The following is a 25437-nucleotide window of genomic DNA, read 5'->3' on the forward strand; positions in this document are numbered from 1 at the left end:
GGCAGAGTGGCTCATGTGAAACTAGTCACCAATGAGGCTTCTGAAGATTATGAAGATCCTGCATGAAGATTGTAGCTGTGCTGTTTGTAAAGATGTAGCCTAGGTGTTTGGGGGCACTAATTAAGACAGGAAAGTCTGAATTCACACAAATAGTTAACTACAACTGTCTGCTAAAAACAAAATAATCAGCAGAGCCGTGAAATACTCCGATACTATAAATTGGATTTGTTAATTTGATATACTGCCCAATACCTGCGTTTCAAGGCAGTTTACAATAAAATAATTATGCATATTTTGTACAGTGTTAAAACTGAAATAATAATATAATGAAAAGACTCATTCAAAAGTATTTTTCAACAAACAGCTTTTCAAAATCTTGCGAAAGGTAGTATAAGTGGTCAATCCGGTTATTTCACTAGGCAGTGAATTCCACAAGAAGATCTGTTATAGCCAAATATTTCCTTCCTGTGGAAGTCATTTTTGCTGTTTGCAGTGAAGGAAGCTATAATATATTGTGCTGTGAAGAATGTAAAGTGCATGAACAAGTTTGTCTAACTAGTAGTCCTGCTAGATATTTTGGCATTTCAAAAGATATGGCTTTAAAAGACCATACACAGTATTTTAAAACTGATTCTAGTTACCACAGGCAGCCAATACAACATTATCAAAACTGAGGAAATGTGATCCGTCCTTTTACCTCCAACGAATAAGCGGGCTGCCATATTTTGAACTAAATGAAGTTGTTTTAAGTTATTTTTTGTAAGTCCCTGATATAAGGAGTTACAATAATCAAGTCAACTTGTGACAAGTGCATGTGTTAATTTTACCAAATTGGGGGGTCCTTTTATTAAGGTCTGCTAACTGATTTCGCGTGTGTTAAAATGCTAAAGCATCCATTATATCCTATGGGCATTTTAGCATCTGCTAATCTTTACTGCACGCTAAATCGGTTCACACACCTTAATAAAAGGACTTGTAGGTTGGGTCAAAAGTGGCTTTAGCTGTCAAGTTTGTCTTAACTGGAAGTAGCAAGATTTAGCAACAGAATTAATTTGTTTGTCAAATTTCAGCAAGTTGTAACAATAAAACACCAAGATAGTAATTGAGACCAACCCTTTTTGTCTAATTCTGAAAATGGAATTGAGCTCAACAAACAGTTTTCATTAATAGGAGAACTGACAGTAGTTACATTAGTAAACTTATTATGAAAAAACTGGGCAAATTCTGAAGGAGTTAAGGAATCATTTTGGGTGCTATTTTAAAATTTTAAAAAGTTGATAGGGGTTGTCCACCACATCAAGTTTCTTGTTGATGTAGTCACACTTTCTGAGCAGCATTTCAGAATAGTAAAATTTGCTAGCAGCTCTACATTTATCCTTAAGTTCTTGTGAAGGATTCTTATGCCATTCTTGCTGTAATTGGCATAATTGTCACTTTAATAACTAATGCAAAACACTGTGGTCAGACTAATCTTTGGCCTAAAGAAGTTCGATCACGTGACGCCATACTTCAAACAGCTACACTGGCTGCCGATGGAAGCTCGTGTAAAGTTTAAGTTCGCCTGCCTCTGTTTTAAAGTTTTCTACGGTCTAACCCCTAAATACATCACTGACCTATTCTCCTTCTCAGCCAACAAACACAATAGAAGCTCCCACTCGCACTTCGTTTCTCCCCCGGTTAGAGGATGCAAACTAAAAAAACACCATGAGCATCTTCTCTCACATCAGGCTGCTCTATGGGGTAAAGACCTAGAACAACTCCTATTGCCCACCACTTATGAGGTATTCAGGAAACGCCTCAAAACTCACCTATTCCTGAAATACCTAGACAGCTGACCCACTTCCCTCTTTCCCCTCTCTTGCCCTTTCTCCCCATTGTTCCCACATCCCTTAAGTTAACTCAACTTGTACGTCAACTCAACTTGTACTCCACTAATCTTCTGTAAACCGCATAGAACTTAACGGTATTGCGGTATATAAACTGTTATTATTATTATTATTTAATAACATCAAACCTTGATGGTACCACCTATTTTTAATGTGCCTGCTAGATACCTTGGTTTCCCCATTAGGTTATCTGCCTTCATCTATAATGTACTGAGCCATATACCGTAGACTCTCTGTTAACCGGAACTCAAACAACCAGAACTCTGAAGCAAACAGAAAAAAAATCAGAGATATACAATAAAATACTTTAAATGAAAATAAATTCAATTTCTGGAGGAAATTTAAGTGTAAACTTGGTACACCACACCTGAGTATGCCCACGCTTTGCCTACCACATGTCTGGTAGTTTGTCTGGAACAGTTTATGGTATAATATGGGGTATAGAATTAGTTAGGCCTATTTTTAATAGTAACTCTCAAGCAACCAGAAACTATATTTATCTGGCATTTAACCATGGGTGCCGGTTAACTGAGAGTCTAAGTTAAAATTGATGCAGAGCACCAACATGCAAGAAATGCCAAGAAAAGCAGACATCCATGGTCTTGTAGGAGCTCTTCCCTTTAATTTTATAAACTTACAGGAAGCAACTTATTGTTTTCAGGAAGTGCACTGGCTAACATCTCTAATCCTTCATAATCTTCTAACATATAGTAGCATTCTGCTAGTCGCTCCTGGTTTCTGCCTTGCAAATAATATTGTACAGCATTCACCCTAGGAATAAAAAGAATGTGTCAATAGACAAGCCAAGTCTGAAGAATTAATCAGGTATGGATATGAGTATTAAATAATTATAGATACATATAAACCACACAGAAGATATTCTATGTAGCTAGATGTCCTTAACTTATCAAAACAAATAACTGAACAACAAAACTGGACAGCATGCAATACCTGATCACTGGGCAATTAGAAAAAAAGTGTAGAAAATTCATGTCTCTCAATTTTCTTTCTTGTGTTCTGATATATTTTAAACCTTTCAGCAGATTTCTTGGCTTTTGCTTCTTTGACTATATGGTTCATATCACTAAGTATACATTTATTCAGATTGCTGGTTATCTGCACCATTTATTCTCTAGGTATTCCACCAGTTTTAGTCTTATGATGAATTAAACTAAAATAATTTTACAGGAAGTCAGCAAAGGCGAGTCTATGTTCAATTTATCTAGTGTTATTTTAATGATCCCTTGTTCATTTCCCTTTCCAGACTCTTCCCTTCAGTGCTAAAACTGTCCCCACTAACCCTCTACATATTTCCCTTTGTCTTCCTATCTCTACCAGTCTCTCTCTCTTCCCCCAACTTGTCCCCACCAGTATCTCCCTCCAGCTAGTCCCCATTAGTCTCTCTCTCATTTTCTCCCCTGAACTACCCCCCACCCCCACCCCAGGCACTCTGCTCATCGGGTAAGTCTTTCTTATCTTTACCCTTCTCCTCTACGGCCAACTCCAGACTCCGTCCTTTCTACTTTGCTGCACCATATGCCTGGAACAAACTGCCTGACTTGGTACGTCAAGCTCTGTCTCTGACAGTATTCAAATCCAGACTCAAAGCCCACTTCTTTGAAGATGCTTTCAATTTCAAACTCCAAACCACCTGCTAAGCACCAATATCTGTCTCATCATTCCTTCTGTAATTCCCCCACCCGAGCACTGTGTATACATGCACCTATTTGTCCAGTTTGTCTGTCTTGACTAGCTATTTTGAGCAGGGTCTCTCTATGTTTTGATGTACAGCGCTGCGTATGCCTAGTAGCGTTATAGAAATGATTAGTAGTAGTAGTAGTAGTAATTTCTCCCTTCCTCCAGCCAGTTCCCATCATCCTCTCCCTTCCTCCCCTGCCAATTTTCAACAGACTCCCTCCTGCCAGCCTCCATCTGTTGGGCCTCCCTCTTTTCCTCAAAGTAGTACCTACTATTAGTAACTTTCCCTCTCCCCACAAGAAGGTGAGGTGAGGAGTGGCCAGTGGTAGAGCTGCTGCCTCAGCACCCTGAGGTTGTGGGATCATATCCCAGCACAGCTCCTTGTGACCCTGGACAAGTCACTTGATCCTCCATTGGTCTGGGTACAAAATAAGTACCTGTACATTTGTAAACCGCTTTGAATGTGCAACAACAAAAAAAACGGTATACAAGTCTAATCCCCCTTTCCCCATTGAGGCTGCAATGCTGTTCCCCAGCCCTCAAGCTAATGCTGGTTCTAGTGCTTCTGCTTCTGGCCTTCACGGCTACCTCTTATCACACCCCTACAGTTGTCACTACTGGACCTAGTCCCTTACCTGCTTCAGATCTGCACAACCCACCTCTGATTCTCCCCTCCACAGCTGCTGCTTTCTCTTCCTCCTGCAGCTATTGATTTTGATATTCTCATCTCTACAGTCACAGTTGAGCCTGTCTCCAAACAATTCTTTGTATTTTGCTCATATAGCAGCCTGAAATATTTTCTCATTCCTGTGTTCTGTGGACCCCTTGTAATGGTCTCAAGGCCCCACAGGGATCCGTGGCACACAGGTTAGGAATAATTGCCCTATATTGTTCTCAGCAGAAAACTTAAAGACATTTTTCTTCACAGATAGCTGTCCCTTCTAACCTATTCTCATCTGTCTTTTCAAGTGTTGCCTCGATTGCTCTCTACCTCTTTTTATTTCCATATTAGAACATTTATTTCTTCTGAGCTTTCTCTAAACGGTATATTTGATACCTTAAAATCAATCTATGGACTATCACAATACAGCATATGAAGGGAGGTGATAAAAAGTTCTCAGCCCAACCAATCAACTTTCTAAATTCTGAGTGTTATTTTGCCACTGTAACTGAAAAAAATGTTATCTTATTTCATTAAGTGCCAATTTGCAGAAACAAAATTCTATATTTTGACATTATTCCAGATCATAAATTGAACCATATCCACATTATTCTCTTCTTGGTTGGGCTGAGAACTTTTCAGTATCCCCTCATACAGTACACATAGAAGTATATTTTCTAAGCATTTAGACTTACAAAGTTACATAGTAACCTAAGGAAGTTTGTAAATCTAAGTGCTTTTTTTAATATTCTTTATTCATTTTTAAAACTTCAATTGTGCACAAAAGATGATGCATTTACATAAATTATCATCATTACAGCACAATATACTTAATAGAATAAAGACAAGACTTATTTTCTCCCACCCACTTTCCAATTTACAAACACCTCATAAAAATACTTATAATCAACCCTTCTATATTTCTTAACAAATGCCAAAAACATATCCCCCTTCCCCTTCCCCGGATGTGCATGTTTTCCCCAATTTATACAAATAAATCAATCTTTACAATATTTAGTTAATGGCTTTTTAAAAAAAATATTCTTTATTCATTTTTACAATTTCAATTGTGCACATGAAAATGAAAATGAGCCTCATAGCATTCTGTATGAAAAAAATGTAACCCTAATGCATTTTAGATAGACTCTGAGCCTGCCGGGACAAATAGGGAAACATGATCAAGCACCTGAATAAATTCATGTAAACCCTTCTGAGCTCCCCTGGGAGAACGGTATAGAAAATTGAGTAAATAAATAAAATTAAAAAATGACACTATGGTAGTAAAGAAAACCTCTTACAAGAAGGACTACCATTCACATTATCCTTTATGTAAAACATACACAAATATCTATATAGCATACCATTTTTGCCGATCTGCAAAATAGTCACCAATTGCATTATATGCCTGTTCAAGGAGGGTGTCATCTGAATCACCAGAACCTGTTCTCAACAGCTGCAGAACACGAAACCAGTCACCCAGTTTTATTCGTAGGCTGATGGCAAGATCTCTGAAATCAACAATAATCATATATAGAATAATTTCATTACAATTGGCTTTAGATAGTTTAAAATAAAAGCTTTTACTTATGTTCTCAGATGTATACTTTAAGAAAATTTAACAGCAAATCTGTTGCAATGATGCTACAAAAAAATCCCTCTTCTAAAGTGCTGAGCTTCCATAAATTCTTCCTTAACTGCTGTTATGAATTACTGTTTTATTTGAGAATAGGGAAAAAGCATAAATGGACTATTTGACAGTGTTTGTCAACAACTTGAAAATCTGAAAGTGGATAAAGTTATGAGGCTGGATAGGATATATCCCAGAATACTGAGAGAGCTCAGAGAAATCTTGGCAAGACCTCGTAAGGATTTATTTAATAAATTTTTAGAAATGGGAGATGTTCTGTGGAATCAGAGAAAAGCGAATGTGGTCCCTCTTCAAAAAGCAGTGACAGAGAAGAGGAGGAAAACTAAAGGGCAGGAAGTCAAGAAAGAAAAGATAAGTTAACTTTCTATAATCCAATATGTTGCAAGATCGAAGGCAGCATGGTGTTGCCACAGAAAAAGTATGCTAAACAAATCTTATTTCTTTCTTTGACTAGGTCAGTGGTTCCCAACCCTCTCCTGGAGGACCACCAGGCCAGTCAGGTTTTCAGGGTAGCCCTAATGAATATGCATGAGAGAGATCAGCATATAATGGAGGTGCCAGGCATGCAAATCTGCTCCATGCATATTCATTAGGGCTATCCTGAAAACCCGACTGGCCTGGTGGTCCTCCAGGAGAGGGTTGGGAACCACTGGACTAGGTGATCAAAAAACAAAATTAAGAACATGCGTTAGATGTAATCTACTTGGTTTTCAGCAAAGCCCTTGATATTGCTCCTCATGAAAGACTTATAAATAAACTGATAGGGCTGAACTTAGGACCCAAAGTGGTGAACTGGATTGGAAACTGTTTGACTAACAGATAACAGAAGGTGATGGTAAATGGAATCCACTTTAAGGAAACGAAAGCGAGTGTTCCTGGAATTGGCAGTGGGGCCAATTCTGTTTACCTAATATTTTTGTGCAAGATATTGGTGAAAGATTAGAAGGAAATGCTTGCCTTTTTGAAGATGATGCAAAGATCACCAACAGAGTAGACATCCCAGACAAAGTAGGAACCATGAGAAGCGATCTCCAAAAATCAGAAGAATGTCTAAGATTTGGCAGTTAAAACTTAATGCAGAAATTCAAAAGAGATGCGCAAGGTAGGAGGAGAGAGATTTATAAGTACAGCTCGGGAGCGGGACCTCGGGTGATGGTGCTTGAGAATCTCAAGGTGCCAAAACAATGTGATAAGGTGGTAGTCATGACCGGAAGGATGATAGGCTGCATAGAGAGAGTTATAGCCAGCATAAGAAAGGTGTTGATGTCCCTGTACAAATCATTGGTGAGGCCCCACTTTGAATAATGTGCTCAGTTTTGGAGGCTCTATCTTGCTACAAATCTAGGTGGCTTACAACAATACATACACTATTAAAACAAAAGTAAAAAAGACAAATTAAATAAATAAAAAAATCCTAAACAAACCTTGAAGCGATTCAGAGAAAAACATTAACAATGGTATGGAGTTTATTCCACAATTTGTATGAGAAGAGACTTGGTGTCCTGATGATGTATAATTTAGAGCACAGGTGTCAGTCGGTCCTCGAGGGCCGCAATCCAGCCGGGTTTTCAGGATTTCACCAATGAATATGCATGAGATCTATTAGCGTACAATGAAAGCAGTGCATGTAAATAGATCTCATGCATATTCATTGGTGAAATCCTAAAACCCGAATGGATTGCGGCCCTCGAGGACCGACTTCGACACCCCTGATCTAGAGGAGAGATAGGGGTAATATGATACAGACATTTAAATATTTGAAAGGTAATACACTTCTCCCTCGGTATTCGCGGGGGTTAGGGGCAGAGCCGGACTACGAAGTGTGAAAAATCACGAATAACTTTGTGCCGGCTCTAACCCACCCCTGGACCTTACCTGGTGGTCTAGCGGGCTTTCAGGGCAGGAGCGATCTTCCTACGATCCTGCCCTGTGCAGACCGCCAATAGGAAATGGCTGCCGTGAGCTCCAGGAGCTCATGGCATGACGCCAAATTATTAGCCCTCAAACAAGATCTCAGAAAACTGGAAAGAGTATGGCAAAAAACAGATAAAGAGGAAGATAAAATTAAATGGAAACAAAAAATGAAAAATTACAAGAATCGGATCAAAGAAAAGCGTTATAACTGTTATGCCCAGAAAATAGGAACCAATACAAACAGTAGAGAACTATTCAAACTAGTAAGCAAAATAACAGACACCACACAGATACTACAGAACCATCACGATCAAATCCCAGAGGTCTCCACCCTAGTCAACCACTTTAGGAAAAAAATCACCGACCTCAGAGCCTCAATACCCCCTCCTCCACCCAATCTTGAATTCAACCTCAAAACGCAGAGTAGTGAATCCAAAGGCGATATGAGCTGGAACCACTTCGAGCCCCCAGATTGGAATAACTTCCTTGCACTCTTCAACAAATACTCCAAATCAAATTGTCTACTAGATGAATGTCCATCTAAGATCATACAAGATGCAATACCAGAATTTAAGAGGGACCTATTTAACTGGGCAACTTACTCTCTCAAAAATGGAACCTACCTGGAAAATATGAGACACATCCTAATCACACCCATACCCAAAGACCAGAAGATCTCGCTCACACTGGCGTCCAACTACAGACCCATAGCGAGCACCCCCTTTTTCACCAAAATGCTGGAAGGGCTGGTCAACTTGGAATTAGTAAATGACTTAGATAAGTACTCTCTCCTAAATGACCACCAATCTGGATTCAGAAAAGGATTCAGCACCGAGACAGTCCTAGGCTCTCTCCTTAACCACCTATACGACCTTTTCAATCAAGGTTCCAGCGCCTTGATCCTACAGTTAGACTTCAGCAGTGCCTTCGATCTCGTGGACCATGAAACTATGCTTAGGTGCCTCGACGAAATGGGAATATCAGGAAGAGTGTGGACCTGGTTCCAAGGTTTCCTAACCAAACGATCTTATCAAGTGGTCCATGAAGGAAATTACTCTGAACCCTGGAAAAGCCCCTCAGGAGTCCCACAAGGATCCCCCCTATCTCCCACCTTGTTCAATATATACATCTCTTCTCTAGGCCACCTTTTACAAAAGCTTAACCTAACTTATTATATATACGCAGACGACATCTCCATATTAATACCAATAACAAATGTGACCTCAACCAACTCAAAACATATCTCCTCCATCATGCTCGAAATAGAAAAATGGACTTTAAACTTCAAACTGAAATTAAACTCAGAAAAGACAAAGATTTTCCTTGCTAGCCCAAACGAGAAAATCTCCGCAACTACAATATATGTAAACGGCCATGATCACCCAATACTAAAAACCATAAAAATACTGGGAGTCACCCTGGATACCCATCTGTCCCTGACCGAGCACATAAACTCGGTGACTAAAAAATGCTTCTTCATCCTTTGGAAACTGAAAACCATAAAAAAATACTTCGACCCGCTATCCTTCAGAATATTGGTACAATCACTGATTTTATCCACCCTGGACTACTGTAACATTGTCTACTTGGGAATATCTAAAAAAAATGTGAGAAAACTGAGAATAGTTCAAAATACGGCCATCCGTCTAATATTCGGACTAAAGAAGAGCGATCATGTTAGTCCATTCTACAAACTCCTTCATTGGTTACCAATTGAAGCACGAATTCTATTCAAATTCTCCTGCCTCTGCTATAAACTAATCTGGGGACTGGCCCCCAGCTACCTACTACCTCACTTCGAATTCCACTCCTCTATTAGGCCTACCAGAAACCGTAACCTCTTTACCTACCCAAATATCATAGGCTTTGATAGAACATTCAAATTCCAAGCAGGTAGACTGCAAACTTGGACAGGCTACTTCACTTATGCCGCCAGAGAATCATATAGTATCTTTAGGAAAGAACTAAAAACCACATTGTTTAAGAAATTTATAACCTAACCAGACTTCTCCCCTAAAATCGGAGCCTCCTCCCATCCCAAGGAGTCCGTCTACCCTCTTCTGCCAAAATTTCTATCTTTAATTGTTACCAGTTTTTCCCACTGGTGCCCGTCCTTCGTTCAAATGTACCAACTTAACAACTTACTTCTCATCAATATCTTATGTTATCTTTTTCACCTTCGCAGCCTTGCACCTTTGTAACTCAAAGCGCAATCTCCTTTCTCTTCTCCTACTTATGCTCTGAATATCGTCGACTGTATAATGCTACTCATTGTGAAACCATGTAATACACAGCCCTGTAACTCTCCTGTTACTATCACTAGATGTTCAATGCTATACTCTGTAATTCGCTGTCTGTACAGTTTCTCTTCATTGTAAACCGCCTAGAAGTCGCAAGATTGTTGGCGGTATATAAGAATAAAGTTATTATTATTATTTCTATACCCCTCTCCCCTTTCCATCTAGCCTGCGCCCCCTCTCTCCTTTTTACATGTTTCATTCCAGCTTCACTGCTCTCTTCATTTTTATCTCTCCAACACCAGATCTAGCATCTTTCTCCCTCTTTGCTTATTTCTCTGTTGACCCCCTTCCCATCATCAATCTCTCTATTTTCTCATTCCTGTCTCTCCCCTTCCCCTAATCTCCCTGCCAGCTGTTTCCTTCCTTTTTTCCTTCTCCCTTCAAGTTTCAAGTTTATTAAAATATTTTTTAAACCGCTTACCGTAATCAGGTTTCTAAGCGGTGTACAATATAAAATTTACATAAAAACATATTAAAACTGGGGATACTGGATAAAATCCAAGTGTCATAATAAAGCACTGATAAGACATATAGACCTACTTCTGCAGTAACTCTCTTCCCTTCTCTTTCCCTCCTCCCCTCCCAGCAGCATCTCTAAAGTCTGTAGTTCAGTGTCCTGGGTACTGCCATGCCATGAAAATGACTCCTATTAGCCTCACTAATATGATTACAGAAACATAAATACGTGGAGGGGCATAATCAAAAGAAACGTCTAAGTCTGTTTTGGCTTAACTCACAAGTCGTCCAAAGTCAGACACGGGAAAAGGTCCATTTTCAAAAAATACGTCCAGCAATTTTTTTGAAAATTGTCCAACTGTATGTCCAGCCATCTGATTGTCTAGACTGCTAAGACATCTTTATACCCCATTTTCGTCCAAAAATTCATCCAACTGAAAAACACCTAGAAAAAGACCTTTTGGATGTGGGATGGGCCACAAAAGTAAGGGACTGGATACCCAGACATGGCAACAGAGTAGTGGCGCACCTTACAGGGCACTGCTGTGAACTTCACAAAAAGGGTACCACATAAACATCTCACAACAGCTCCCTTATAGGTCATAGTGAGCTCCCCAAAACACCCCCAGAATCTACTACACCCACCTATCTACCACCCCAATAACCCTTATGGCTGCAGGAGCCATTTATATGGCAGTACAAAAGGGTTTGGGGGTTTTCTTGGGGGTGCACATGTTTCTCCATGAATGCAGTGATTAGAGTGGCTCATGGTCCTGGGACCTCCTCTCCATGGTTCACTAACCCACCCCAAAGACCACTTAAGCCACCTCTGTGCAGTTCTACTAGGCTTTCCTATGCCAGGCTGCCAGGTGCTAATGTTCTGGAGGCAGATATGCAAAGTTGTTATTACGTTTTTTATGGGGAGGGGGTGAGTGATCACTGGGGCTGTGTGTGGGAGTCTGTACTTTGTTGTCTGCAGTGCTTATCTGGTCACTTAATCTTTTGTGGACTTAGATACTGTGAGTGGAAAATGATGTCTAATCATTACAATAATTTGTCAATGGCCCCCAAATCTTTTAAAAATTATTATGATTTCCTTTCTGTATAGCAATTGTTCTTTCCATTTTGTAAATGTGGCACAACGAATTCCACCAGAATGTATAGCTAAGATTATTGTAATTTTTCCAGTTACTGGTGATATGTTGCATGGTGACTCCTGTCATAATCAACAGAAGTTTATTATTGCTTGATGAAATTTGACTTTTTGTTCTCATTGATACAGGACAAAGTCTGCAGTGGTCAAAACAGCAGTCAGGGAGGCCAAACTTCATATGGAAGAAACTCTAGCGAAGAACATCAAGAAAGGAGACAAATCCTTCTTCAGATACATTAGCGACAGGAAAAAGAACACAAACGGGATAGTACGCCTTAGAACGCCAGACGGGAATTATGTGGAAACTGACTCCGATAAAGCCAAACTACTGAATGATTACTTCTGTTCAGTCTTTACCTGCGAGGCACCAGGGCACGGGCCTCGGCTGGATGCAAAGCAAAGCCTGGATGACCCATTTCAGAAGTTTGAGTTCACACCAGCTGATGTTTACAGAGAACTGTCAAGACTCAAGGTGAACAAAGCCATGGGACCAGACAATCAGCACCCAAGAGTGCTCAGAGAGCTATGCGATGTTTTGGCGGAACCGTTAGCCATGCTCTTCAATCTCTCCCTAAGTACGGGGAGAGTCCCCCTGGACTGGAAAACTGCCAATGTTGTTCCTCTGCACAAAAAGGGTTGCAGAGCGGAGGCTGCGAATTACAGACCAGTAAGTCTCACATCAATAGTGTGTAAACTCATAGAAACTCTACTTAAAGGGAAATTAGACACGATATTGGATGAGGGGAATCTGAGGGATCCCTGTCAACATGGATTCACTAGGGGCAGGTCATGCAAATCCAATCTTATCAGCTTCTTTGACTGGGTGACAGGAAAGCTAGACTCAGGAGAGTCTCTGGATATAGTGTACTTGGATTTCAGTAAAGCATTTGACAGTGTCCCACACCGTAGACTATTAAACAAGATGAAATCGATGAGGTTAGGTGAGAAACTAATGGCATGGGTCAATGATTGGCTGAGTGGAAGACTACAGAGGGTGGTGGTCAATGGCACCCTCTCTAAGACATCGGAGGTGACTAGCGGAGTGCCGCAAGGCTCAGTCCTGGGACCATCCCTTTTTAACATATTCATAAGGGACTTGACCCGAGGGCTTCAGGGAAAAGTAGCGCTGTTTTCCGACGCCGCCAAACTGTGTAATATAGTAGGTGAAAGCGATCTCACGGATGGTATGGCGCAGGATCTGATCAAGTTGGAAAACTGGTCCTCAACATGGCAGTTGGGCTTCAACGCAAAGAAGTGTAAGGTGATGCATCTCGGCAGCAGAAATCCATGCAGAACATACACCTTGAATGGAGAAACACTAGCTACGACCTCAGAAGAATGGGACTTGGAAGTAATCATCAGTGCAGACATGAAGGCTGACAAACAAGTAGAGAAAGCCTCATCCAAGGCAAGGCGAATGATGGGATGTATCAATAGAAGCTTCGTCAGCCGTAAACCTGAAGTCATAATGCCACTGTACAGAACCATGGTGAGACCTCATCTGGAGTACTGTGTGCAATTCTGGAGGCCACATTACCGTAAAGATGTACTTCGAGCTGAGTCAGTCCAGCGAATGGCCACTAGGATGGTCTCAGGACTCAAGGGTCTCTCATACGAGGAAAGACTGGGCAAGTTGCAGCTCTACTCTCTAGAGGAGCGCAGGGAGAGGGGTGACATGATTGAGACATTTAAGTACGTCACAGGTCGTGTCGAGGTGGAAAACAACATATTCTTTCCTAAGGGACCTTCAGTCACAAGGGGGCACCCGCTTAAACTCAGAGGAGGAAGATTTGGTGGTGACACCAGGAAGTATTTCTTTACAGAAAGGGTGGTGGATCACTGGAACAAACTACCGGTGCAGGTGATCAAGGCCACTAGCGTACTCGACTTTAAGAATAAATGGGACATCCACGTGGGATCTCTACGTGGGTCGAGTAGCACTCTGACTTAATGGGGTGGGACAGTAGAGTGGGCAGACTTGATGGGCTGTAGCCCTTTTCTGCCGTCATCTTTCTATGTTTCTATGATAATGCTACATGGTTTTCTAATAAACATTTTATTTGAGGCCAAATTGATTTCCAAAAGGCCATGATAAAGGGACAATAAAATATTAAATGATCTAGGGTCCCTGCTTCGAGATTACAATGCCAGCATCTATTAGACTTAGAGCTATCTAACTTTTGTAATCGAACTGGGGTCCTAAGTGCTCTATGTAACAAAAAGAACCAAGTTTGTCTCATAGATGCGGACACTGTACATCTCATTCTCCAAGACCAAATTCGTGGCCATTGAGATGCAGAAATTTAATGCTTAATCTCAATGCTCCAAATGTCTCTAAGTCCAGTCTTTGGTTTTTTATTCATAAATCCAGATATCAATTTATACCACTGTGCGGTTTGATGTCCCAAAAATCCGCCTGAAAGCATAAGAACTCCAGACTATACTGATTATTGAGATTTTTCCATTCAGGGAACCCCTCCTGATTAGCCTGCTTCAGTTGCAACCATCTAAAACTTTGTGATTTATTAAGACAATATTTATGTTGCAACTGTGAAAAATCAAGCAGTTTACCATTTGAAATAACATCATTTAAAGTCTGTATACCTGCAATAATCCAATGCTTCCAAACGATTTTAAATCCTCCAATTTGAATCTTGGAGTTTATCCATATAGATTGATTTGTTGATTTATTGATTGGGTTAGGTGTTAAATTACTAACATATTGCATTGTTTTCCATGTATCTATCAATATTCTGTTCTCTTTCCTAGGCATCTTGATACTGAGAACATGAGATAAATTTAGAGGAAACAAGAGTTGCCATTCCAAATACAACCAATCTGGGGCATTTTCCATGAGCTCTGGGAGGACCCAATACATACCCTGGTGTAAAATATAGGCTTGATGATACCTATAAAAGTTTGGAAAATTTACCCCACCCTCCGCAATTGGTTTTTGTAAAGATACTAAAGCAATTCTAGGCATTTTACCCAGCCAAACAAATTTTGTAAGAATACCATTTAGTTTTTTATGAAAGGACCCTTGAAAAAAAACTGGTATCATACTCATTTGAAAACAAACCACAGGCAATATCATCATTTTAATAGTTTGGACTCTTCCCCACCAAGAAAGATGTAAAGGATTCCATTGCTCACACATTTCTGTTACTTTTTTTTAATAAAAAGTTTTCATTCTCTTTCATTGTGTCTTCTAGTGTATTTTTTTATTCTAATACCTAAATACTTTAATCCATCTTCTTTCCATACAAATGAGAATGAATCAAATAAGCCTTTAGTACAATGCACATTAAGTGGAAGAATTTCTGACTTACTCCAATTTATCTTATATCCTGAAAATTTTCCAAATTTCTCCATCAACTCTAGCAAGCATAGAATGGTAGTTTCTGAATTTCTCAAATAAAGCAGTATATCATCTGCATATGCAGAAACTTTGTATGCTCAATCTATACGGGGAATACCCCGAATACCCTTTACTTGTTGAATAGCAAATAATAAGGATTCTAATACAATATCAAAAAGCAAAGGAGATAATGGACAGCCTTGTCTAACCCCCCTCTGCAAATTAAAACGCTCTGATAAATTATTATTAATATACAATCTTGCAGCAGGGGAGCTATACAACGTCTGAATCATTTGTATAAATCCCGAACCTATACCAAACCAATCTAATGTTTGATACATAAAAGTCCACTCAATCCGATCAAAGGCTTTCTCCGCGTCCAAAAACAGAGAAAGCCGGATCTTTCATGGCTTTTGTTAAATTTAACATATGAAAAGCCAACTTAGTATTATTAGAGGAATGTCTCTTAGCAACAAATCCCGTTTGGTGCATATCAATAATAAAAGGGAGAGCCTTTGCTAAGCGTAAAGCCAATGTCTTAGCTAGAAGTTTACCATCAACATTGATTAGCGAGATAGGCATGTAGTTTGAAACCAAAGTGGGATCTCTGTTTGGCTTTGGCAAAACAATTGTTAATGATTCTGCCCTAGTACCTGTAATACAACCTTTAGTTAGTTGGTACTGATATAAATTTAATAAATGAGGTAATAGGGTAATTTATAAAACTCTACTGTGAAACCATCACCACCTGGAACGGATCCAACTCTAAAAGATTTCAACGCTGTTTCTAATTCTTTTAGTGATATAGGCTTTTCCAAACTTCTTTTTATATGTTCAGGAACCTTTGGTCCAATAATTAGATTCAAAAATTCTAAACCATCTTTTTTCCTATCTTAAGGCTCAGAAGAATATAGGTCTTTATAAAAATTTAGAAATTGACTTAAGATATTTCCAATTTGAGTATGTGTAACTCCTTTCTCATCCTTTATTGCAATAATTTTTGTCCTTCAATAAAATACATATTTAAGAGATACAAGAGTCTTACACATTAAAATAAAAAGAAATTATAAACAAATAAATCAACAGTTCCTTAAACTGCATCAATACTCTTGTAATAGTCCTCATTATGGAGAGAGACAATTTCACAATCAGAAGGAATGATATTATAAACAAAATGTTATTAGGAAAAGTAGTATCAAATTAATCAATATGCACCTAATTTATTAGAAAAGGTCCTCACTTACAATAATCTATAGATAGTGTTGGTTAGATCACCATCCCTAAGGACCCAATCTCAAAAATTGAGTTTCCGATCCTCAGAGACAATACACTGGGGGTCAAACCAATCATCTCCCCAATAGTTAACATGTCGCTTTGTCGCAGGATCTAATTTTATATTATAAATACTATTTTAAATTCTTTTACATATACGTGTTTTCATAAATAATTTCATAAATAGTGTTGTAGACACCACTTTTCAAATAACAGTAGTACTTAGCTTAGTTTGTGGTCAGTTTTGGGATAGTGACACATCCCCATTTATGAAATAAACTTGCGTACTAAGGTTCACTCTTTGAAATCTGCGTTGTTACCCCTTTCCCCTCTAAGAAAAATTGTAACTGGGAGGGCTCATAAAATATATAGGAATTCTGATCCAGATAGATCATACATTTACAAGGATATCGCAGTTGAAATTTTGCTCCCAATTCTTTCACGCTATCTTTCATTTCCAGGAATCTTTTCCTTCTTGTCTGTGTAATTCTTGATACATCTGCAAACATCAAAATTTTACTATTCAAAAAATGAACTTTCTTCAGCCTAAAAAAAAGGCGAAGGAATGCTTCTTTATCTTGATGAAATACAAATGTTATAAGAAGCGTTGAACACAAAATGACCTCCTCTTGAGAGTTCTCCAATATATTTGATATATCCAATGGACCAGCTGTCATTATCTGCAGAATAACCTCAGAATCAGAAGAGGAAGGCTTTTTTGGAGAAACTGGCAAAAAATAAATTTTATGTAGAGGAGGTAGTCCATTATCGGGATATTTGAAAAAGGAATTAACTTTTTCTCCCTGGGACTTCAAATCCTCTTCAAATTTTTCTAACCTCAAAGACTGAGTCTAAACAAGACGAAAGATTCCCAGACATACCTTGTAAAGGGAATCTAACGCAGTCCAAATAGTGTCTAAAGTAACCTCAGTGGATCTAACAAGAGGCTGTAATGTTGGTAATTCCCCTCTCTCCACTGGAACTCCGTTGATTGAAGATCTCCCAGCCACAAGTACTGATGAAGCTGGCAAGCCCGATAGCTCCGAGGCAGTGGAGAGTCCACTGCCGACATTGCTGCCGAAGTTCCCCTCTCTCGCGGCTGCAAGGGAGGTGCAGGTCCTGCAGGATTAAGAAAGATCTCACTTCCTAGTGCCGACGCTTCCTTCGTGTTTGGCTCAGCAGGCGAGAATGTGTAGAAGCTCGTGAGAAGTCCTTGCCTCGTTAAGGTAGGTTCCGGTAGTCGGGCTGAAGCAGCCACCCTGCCTCGTCTTTTCAACATAACAAATTTCGCTCAGAGAGCTATTGACGTAGAAGAAAAATCTTTATAGCAGAAGGAAAACTCAAAACGTCCTTCCACTACGATGCCATCTTGCCTCTCTCCCGTTGGCTGGCCCCATACTTGTCTCAATTTGACAGTTGTGAAACGGTAGAATAATAGCAACAGGCTAGAAACATAATCCTTGGACTAAAATATGTGTAGAGACTAAAGAAATGCCAACTACTCAATCTCATTAAGTCCATGCGATTGGAGAGTGTTGAGAGCCTATATCCACCGTTGCTCTTTCTGCCATAAAATATGTTCTATATCTCCCCCTCTTAAGTTAGTAACTGTGTCTAATATGGAGTACTGTAAATCTTCAGCCTCATGTTTGTGTGTTAGTCAGTGGGACACCAGCGGTGCTTCTTGAATGGCTGACCGAATTCCCACTCTGATTTTAATACTCCAACTGGTACATCCCATATAATACTGCCCACACAGACAGCAGATAATATATACAACTTGTTGAGAATTACAATCTGTGGATCGGCGGTGTGTCTTCCTCACTACCCATTCAGGGAGTTGCATCTGCTGTACAGTGATACTATATTTGCACATTTTACACCATCCATATGCCCTATGTTCACCTAGCATAGTGATAGCTGGCTGCCACCTTGTGAAGTAGGACCCGACTAACCGTTGTTTTAGATTTTGACTTTTTGCAAATGCAAATCTAGGTGCATTTTGAAACTCTGAATGATATTGCATGACGTCCCAATACACTTTAATAATGTGTGTGATTTGAAATACAAGAGTGGAATATGGGAGAACATAAACCAGTGGAGACCCATCCATTTTTGCCTTCGGATGTAATAACAAGGGTCAATTTGCATATAGTGCTTGTTTGTAAGCTTTACTGATGCTTAAAAATCTATCCTTCATATCACTTGCTTTGCTGATGTAATCCTCTGTGGTAGTGCATAATTTATGAAGCCGCAGAACTGTCCTGATGGAATATTGTTTCTCAAATGTTTGGGATGGAAACTATCATACTGCAGTAAGTTGTTCCTTTCTGTAGGTTTTCTATAGATACTTGTGGTAAAATTATGATGTCTCAAAGATATGTTGATGTCCAGAAAGGGGACTTCACATTCACTAGTAATCATAATGAACTATAAGTTTGCATCACAATGGTTAAGCCAGTCAAAAAAATTGATCAAGGCGTCTTGCGTACCTGTCCATACTGCAACGATGTCAACTTTGTAGCGTTTCCAGAAAAGAAGATATTGCCAGAATTCAGAGGTATACAAAAAAGTGTGCTCAAATTTTGAAATGGACAAACAGGCAATGGACAGGGCCATTTTAGCTCCCATTGCCGTGCCTTTTATTTGTTTATAAAAAGTAGTATCAAACTGAAAATAATTCATACCCAGTGCTATAGATGCTAAATGTACCAAAAGTTGAATCCTGGCTTCAGATAACTCTAAGGCTTGTAGTTCCTCTGTAATAATATCAATGGCCTCTTTCTGTGGTACATTAATATAGAACATAGAAACATAGAAGATGACGGCAGAAAAGGGCTACAGCCCATCAAGTCTGCCCACTCTGCTTACCCACCCCCTGTCTATGCCCTAATGACCCAATTTCCTTATCTTGACCCTCGTAGGGATCCCACATGGGTATCCCATTTATTCTTAAAGTCTGGCACGCTGTCTGCCTCGATCACCTGCACTGGAAGCTTGTTCCAATGATCAACCACTCTCTCTGTGAAGAAATACTTTCTGGTGTCGCCATGAAATTTTCCGCCCCTGAGTTTGAGCGGGTGCCCTCTTGTGGCCGAGGGTCCCTTGAGAAAGAAAATATCATTTTCCACTTCGACACGTCCCGTGAGGTACTTAAATGTTTCGATCATGTCTCCCCTCTTCCTACGTTCCTCAAGAGTGTAGAGCTGCAATTTGTTCAGTCTCTCTTCGTACGAGAGACCCTTGAGCCCCGAGATCATCCTGGTGGCCGTCCGTTGAACCGATTCAATTCTGCGCACATCTTTACTGTAATGTGGCCTCCAGAATTGCACACAGTACTCCAGATGAGGTCTCACCATGGCCCTGTACAACGGCATTATGACATAGAAACATAGAAACTGACGGCAGAAAAGGGCCACGGCCCATCTAGTCTGCCCACACTAATGACCCACCCCCAAACTTCCTCCGTGAAGAGATCTCCCAATCCCATTTTTTCTTAAAATCTGGCACGCTGCTGGCCTCAATTACCTGTAGTGGAAGAATATTCCAGCGATCAACCACCCTTTCAGTGAATAAATATTTTCTGGTATCACCATGAAATTTCCCACCCCTGAGTTTCAACAGATGCCCTCTTGTAGCTGTGGGACCTTTAAGAAAAAAGATATCTTCTTCCACCTCGATACAGCCTGTGACATATTTGAACGTCTCTTGATCATGTCTCCCCTCTCTCTGCGTTCCTCGAGTGAGTATAGCTGCAGCTTATCCAGCCATTCCTCATACGGGAGATCCTTGAGTCCTGAGACCATCCGGGTGGCCATTCCCTGGACCGACTCAACTCTCAGCACATCTTTGCGGTAATGTGGCCTCCAGAATTGTACACAGTATTCCAGATGGGGGTCTCACCATGGATCAGTACAATAGCATTATGACCTCGGGCTTACGGCTGACGAAACTTCTACGGATAAAACCTATGATTTGTCTAGCCTTGGATGAAGCTTTCTCCACTTGATTGGCTGTCTTCATGTCTTCACTAATGATCACCCAAGTCTCGTTCTGCTACGGTCCTTGCTAGGGTCTCACCATTTAGGGTGTAAGTCCTGCCTGAATTTTTGCTGCCAAGGTGCATGACCTTGCATTTTTTGGCATTGAAACTTAATTGCCAGGTCCTGGACCAATGCTCCAGTAGAAGTAGGTCATGCGTCATACTGTCGGACATTGAGCTTTTGTTAGGCACTGTGCTTTTGTCTGTTGTGCTCTTGTCAACTATATTGCATAGTTTGGCGTCATCGGTGAATAATGTAATTTTACCTCGAAGCCCCTTAGCCAAGTCTCTTACGAAGATGTTGAATAGGATCGGGCCCAGGACCGAGCCCTGCGGCACTCCGATGATCACCTCCGTTGTTTCGGAGGGGGTGCCGTTTACCACTACCCTTTGAAGTCTACCACTAAGCCAGTCCTTAACCCATGCAGTTAATGTGTCGCCTAATCCCATCAAACTCATCTTGTTCAATAACCTGCGGTGTGGGACGCTATCAAATGCTTTGCTGAAGTCCCCTATATCCAGCTTTCTTGTTACCCAGTCAAAGAAGCTGATCAGATTGGATTGGCAGGACCTTCCCTTTGTAAACCCGTGTTGATGGGGATCTCCTCGTTCAGGATCGTGTCCAATTGGTGTTTGATTAGAGTTTCCATTAATTTGCTCACTATCGATGTGAGACTCACCGGTCTGTAGTTAGCAGCCTCCGTCCTGCATCCTTTTTTGTGGCGTGCAATGACGTTAGCCGTTTTTCAGTCCAACGGGACTCTTCCTGTAATTAGAGAAAGGTTGAAGAGAGCGGTTAACGGTTCCGTCAAGACGTCACTTAACTCCCTGAGCACCCTGGGGTGTAGTTTGTCTGGTCCCATAGCTTTGTTCACCTTGAGTTTTGATAGATCATAGTAGACACTGCAGGGCGTAAACTCAAAATTTCGAAACGGGTCTTCCAAGCTTTCCCTTGTCTGCAGCTGAGGGCCGGATCCCGACGCCTCGCAAGTGAAGACTGAGCAGAAGTATTCATTTAAGATTTTGGCTACATAGTCCGATTCTACATAGTTCCCGTCGGGTTTCTTAAGGCGTACTATCCCATTTGTGTTTCTGTTTCTGTCACTAATATACCTGAAGAAGGATTTATTGTCCTTCTTGATGTTCTTCGCTAGATTCTCCTCCATTCAAAATTTGGCCTCTCTGACTGCTGTTTTGACTGCTTTTGACTTGGCCAGATAGTCTTCCCTAGATTCCTGCTTTCCAGATTGTTTGTAGGAGATCGTGTATGGTTATTTTCAGAGTTGACCAAATTACCTCTACATTATCTGTTTCTGCTTGGTTTTGCAGCGCATGATGGATGAAATCTCCCATGCTTTCGAAGTTTGTGTCCTTAAAGTTGAGGTAATAAGTATGGCAAGAGATGGAACTTCCTTAAAGTCTGTCAAAAAGTTGATGATACTGGCAGAGTCAAACACACATACGAGGGGGAGTAAGTTTCAATTGTTTGGACTTTAGTGCACTTTACTTATCTCCTTCTTTAAACCACAGTACCCTGTTTTATCACAATTGGAAAGATGAATGCAAGGCAGAAAGTGAAGACGGAGAGAAAAACAAAGTACAAGTAGGACCTGGATACATAGTTAAAAGTACAGAAAAATAATGTCACCAGACAACAAAGGTAGGGAAAATGATTTTATTTTCAATATAGTGATTGAAATGTGTCAGTTTTGAGAAAGGAAAGATGTTAAACTTTAACTGTGAGGGCTGGAGAAAAAATAGGGTACGTGGAGGGCTACAGAAAAAAATAGTTAATGTCTTATTAAAGAAATGGCAATTTTGCATGAGGGGAGGACATTGTAAAAAAGGGATTGGGGCTGAGTGGGAATTTTTGGGAAAAGAACCTAAGGATGCAATGCAGATGCCCAGGTGCAAGGACCTTGAACGAGGACACTGTAAAAGAGGGCTCAGGACTGAGTGGGAATTTTTTGAAGAATGACCTAAGGACAAATTGGAGGGGTCTAGGACACAAATAAAATTGGCAAACAGGACTAACAGAAAACAACGGAATCCAGAGGGACAACCAAAAATGAGGAAACAGGCTGAGGACGAAACAGACACACCACAGGAGGAGGATAACCGAGACGAGGCTTGGGGACTGGCAACTCACGAGGGGGTTGCCAGGAGCGCCAAACCACGAGGAAAACCAGCAAGAAAGGCGAACAACCGGGACTTACACTGCCTGTACACTAATGCTAGGAGCCTAAGGGCTAAAATGGGAGAGCTGGAAGTATTAGCCAGCACAAAGGGCCTAGACATAATTGGAGTCACAGAAACGTGGTGGACTGATGACAATGAATGGGATGTAGCTTTACCAGGGTTCAAACTCTACAGGAGAGATAGGTCACACAAAAAGGGTGGAGGAATAGCGCTATATATAAAAGATTCCATACCTTCAACTAGGATGGAAACAACAATAAGGGCGGATGACTTGGAATCACTATGGGTTAAGCTACCAGGAGGAACAGGAGCGGACATAAAATTGGGTCTGTACTATCGCCAACCTGGCCAATCGGAAGAAATCGACCAGGATCTGGAGGCCGAACTGAGGCAGTTATGCAAAAGCGGAAGTGTGGTGGTGATGGGGGACTTAAACCACCCAGGAATAGACTGGAGCATCGGGCACTCGAACTGTATGAGGGAGACCAAATTCATGGAGGTCACGAGGGACTGTTTCATGGAACAGCTGGTCACGGAACCAACACGGGGAGATGCCACTTTTGACCTAATCTTCAACGGACTAGGGGGACCCGCTAAGGAGGTGGCAGTACTAGCCCCACTAGGAAACAGCGATCACAACACGATCCAGTACAGGCTAGAAATTGGATCATCAAAGGTAAAAAGAACCACAACGACAGCACTCAACTTCAAAAAAGGGAATTATGATGCCATGAGGAAAGTGGTGGGAAAGAAACTCAACGATACCGCACGGAAGATGGAGTCCGTAGAAAAAGCCTGGACCCTACTCAAAGGCACGGTGCACGAAGCACAGAACCTGTGCGTCCCCAAGTTCATGAAAGGGTGCAAAAAAAATAGAACAAAAAACCAGTGTGGATAACAAATGCAGTGAAAAAGGCGATAAGTGACAAGAAGGCATCATTCAAAAAATGGAAAAAAGACCAGACAGAGGACAACCAAAAGGAGCATAAAAACACCAAAAGGAGTGTCACCGAGTGGTTAAGAAAGCAAAAAGAGAATATGAAGAGAGACTGGCAGGGGAAGCAACAAACTTCAAATCATTCTTCAGGTACTTCAAGGGGAAGCAACCAGCTAGGGAGGAAGTGGGACCCTTGGATGATGGAGACAGAAAGGGAGTGGTAAAAGAGGAAAAGGAGATAGCGGACAGGTTAAATGAGTTCTTCACGTCAGTTTTCACTAGGGAGGACACAACCAACGTTCCGGAACCCGAGGAGATCGTAAAAGGAGATCAGGATGAAAATCTGATCCAACTAGAGGTGAGCAAGGTGGATGTCCTCAGGCAGATAGACAGGCTAAAGAGCGACATATCACCAGGTCCGGACGGCATTCACCCAAGGGTACTCAAGGAACTAAGGAATGAAATAGCTGAGCCACTTCGACAGATATGCAACCTATCCTTAAAAACTGGAGAGATTCCGGAGGACTGGAAAATAGCAAATGTCATGCCCATCTTCAAGAAAGGCTCAAGGGGAGACCCGGGAAACTACAGGCCGGTGAGCTTGACCTCGGTCCCGGGAAAGTTGATGGAAGCGCTGATTAAAGACAGCATCTGGGAACACATCGAAAACAATGGGCAGCTAAAGTCGAGCCAGCATGGCTTCTGCAAGGGCAGATCATGCCTCACAAACTTATTATACTTCTTTGAGGGGGTAAACAGCCAGGTGGATAAAGGGTAATCCATAGACATCATTTATCTTGACTTCCAAAAAGCCTTCGACAAGGTACCACATGAAAGACTGCTAAGGAAGCTATGGAACCACGGGGTGCAAGGGGTGGTCCACCGATGAATCAAAAACTGGCTGGCGGACAGGAAACAGAGGGTTGGAGTAAAGGGCCATTACTCAGATTGGAAATGGGTCATGAGCGGAGTTCCACAGGGGTTGATGCTGGGACCGCTTCTGTTCAATATATTTATTAACGACCTGGAGGCGGGAACAAAATGTGAGGTTATTAAATTTGTGGATGACACTAAACTATACAGCAGGGTCAAAACCATGGAGGACTGCGAAGACCTCCAAAAAGATCTGACAACGCTGGAAGAGTGGGCCAAAAAGTGGCAGATGAGCTTCAACATAGGAAAATGCAAGGTCATGCATGTTGGGAAAAAGAACCCGATGTTCACTTACAAGATGGGGGGATCACCGCTAGGGGTGAGCAACCTTGAAAGAGACCTGGGAGTGATGGTAGACACAACATTGAAGGCGTCGGCGCAGTGTGCCACAGCCTCAAGGAAAGCGAACAGAATGTTGGGTATCATTAAGAAGGGTATCAAGACCAGGACGAAGGAAGTCATCCTACCACTGTATCGTGCATTGGTGCGCCCACACCTGGAGTACTGTGTCCAGTACTGGTCGCCATAGCTCAAGAAGGACATGGTACTTGAGAGAGTCCAGAGAAGAGCAACTAAGCTAATAAAGGGTATGGGGGACCTCTCATACACTGACAGACTGAAAAAGCTGGGGCTTTTCTCGCTGGAAAAGCGATGACTCAGAGGAGACATGATAGAAACCTTCAAGATCATGAAGGGCATAGAAAAAGTGGACAGGGAAAGATTTTTCAAATTATGGGGAAGCATAAGTACAAGGGGGCACTCAGAGAAATTGAGAGGGGAAAGGTTTAGAACAAATGCCAGGAAGTTCTTTTTCATCCAGAGGGTGGTGGATACATGGAACGCGCTACCGGAGAATGTGATAAGCAGAAGCACGCTACAGGGCTTCAAAGATTGTCTGGACAGGTACCTGGAGGACAAAGGGATTGAGGGGTACAGATAAGAGTAGATGTAAGGTTAGAGGGATAGGATTAGAGGTAATT

General features: G+C 41.1%; 1 protein-coding gene across 3 annotated transcripts in view; it reads right to left on the reverse strand.

Annotated features, from left to right (window-relative positions):
- WDR35 (WD repeat domain 35) overlaps positions 1-25437 on the reverse strand; it is a 315141-nt gene that overhangs the window by 69523 nt on the left and 220181 nt on the right. For all 3 annotated transcript variants that reach the window (XM_033936987.1, XM_033936985.1, XM_033936986.1), the window contains 2 exons: positions 5607-5753; positions 2525-2657 (listed from right to left, as the gene is read on the reverse strand). In XM_033936987.1, coding sequence (XP_033792878.1) covers positions 2525-2657; positions 5607-5753 — 280 coding nt within the window. The remainder of the gene's footprint in view (positions 1-2524; positions 2658-5606; positions 5754-25437) is intronic.

The sequence above is a fragment of the Geotrypetes seraphini genome, chromosome 3, assembly GCF_902459505.1.
Source record: "Geotrypetes seraphini chromosome 3, aGeoSer1.1, whole genome shotgun sequence".
In the NCBI taxonomy this organism is placed as follows: domain Eukaryota; kingdom Metazoa; phylum Chordata; class Amphibia; order Gymnophiona; family Dermophiidae; genus Geotrypetes; species Geotrypetes seraphini.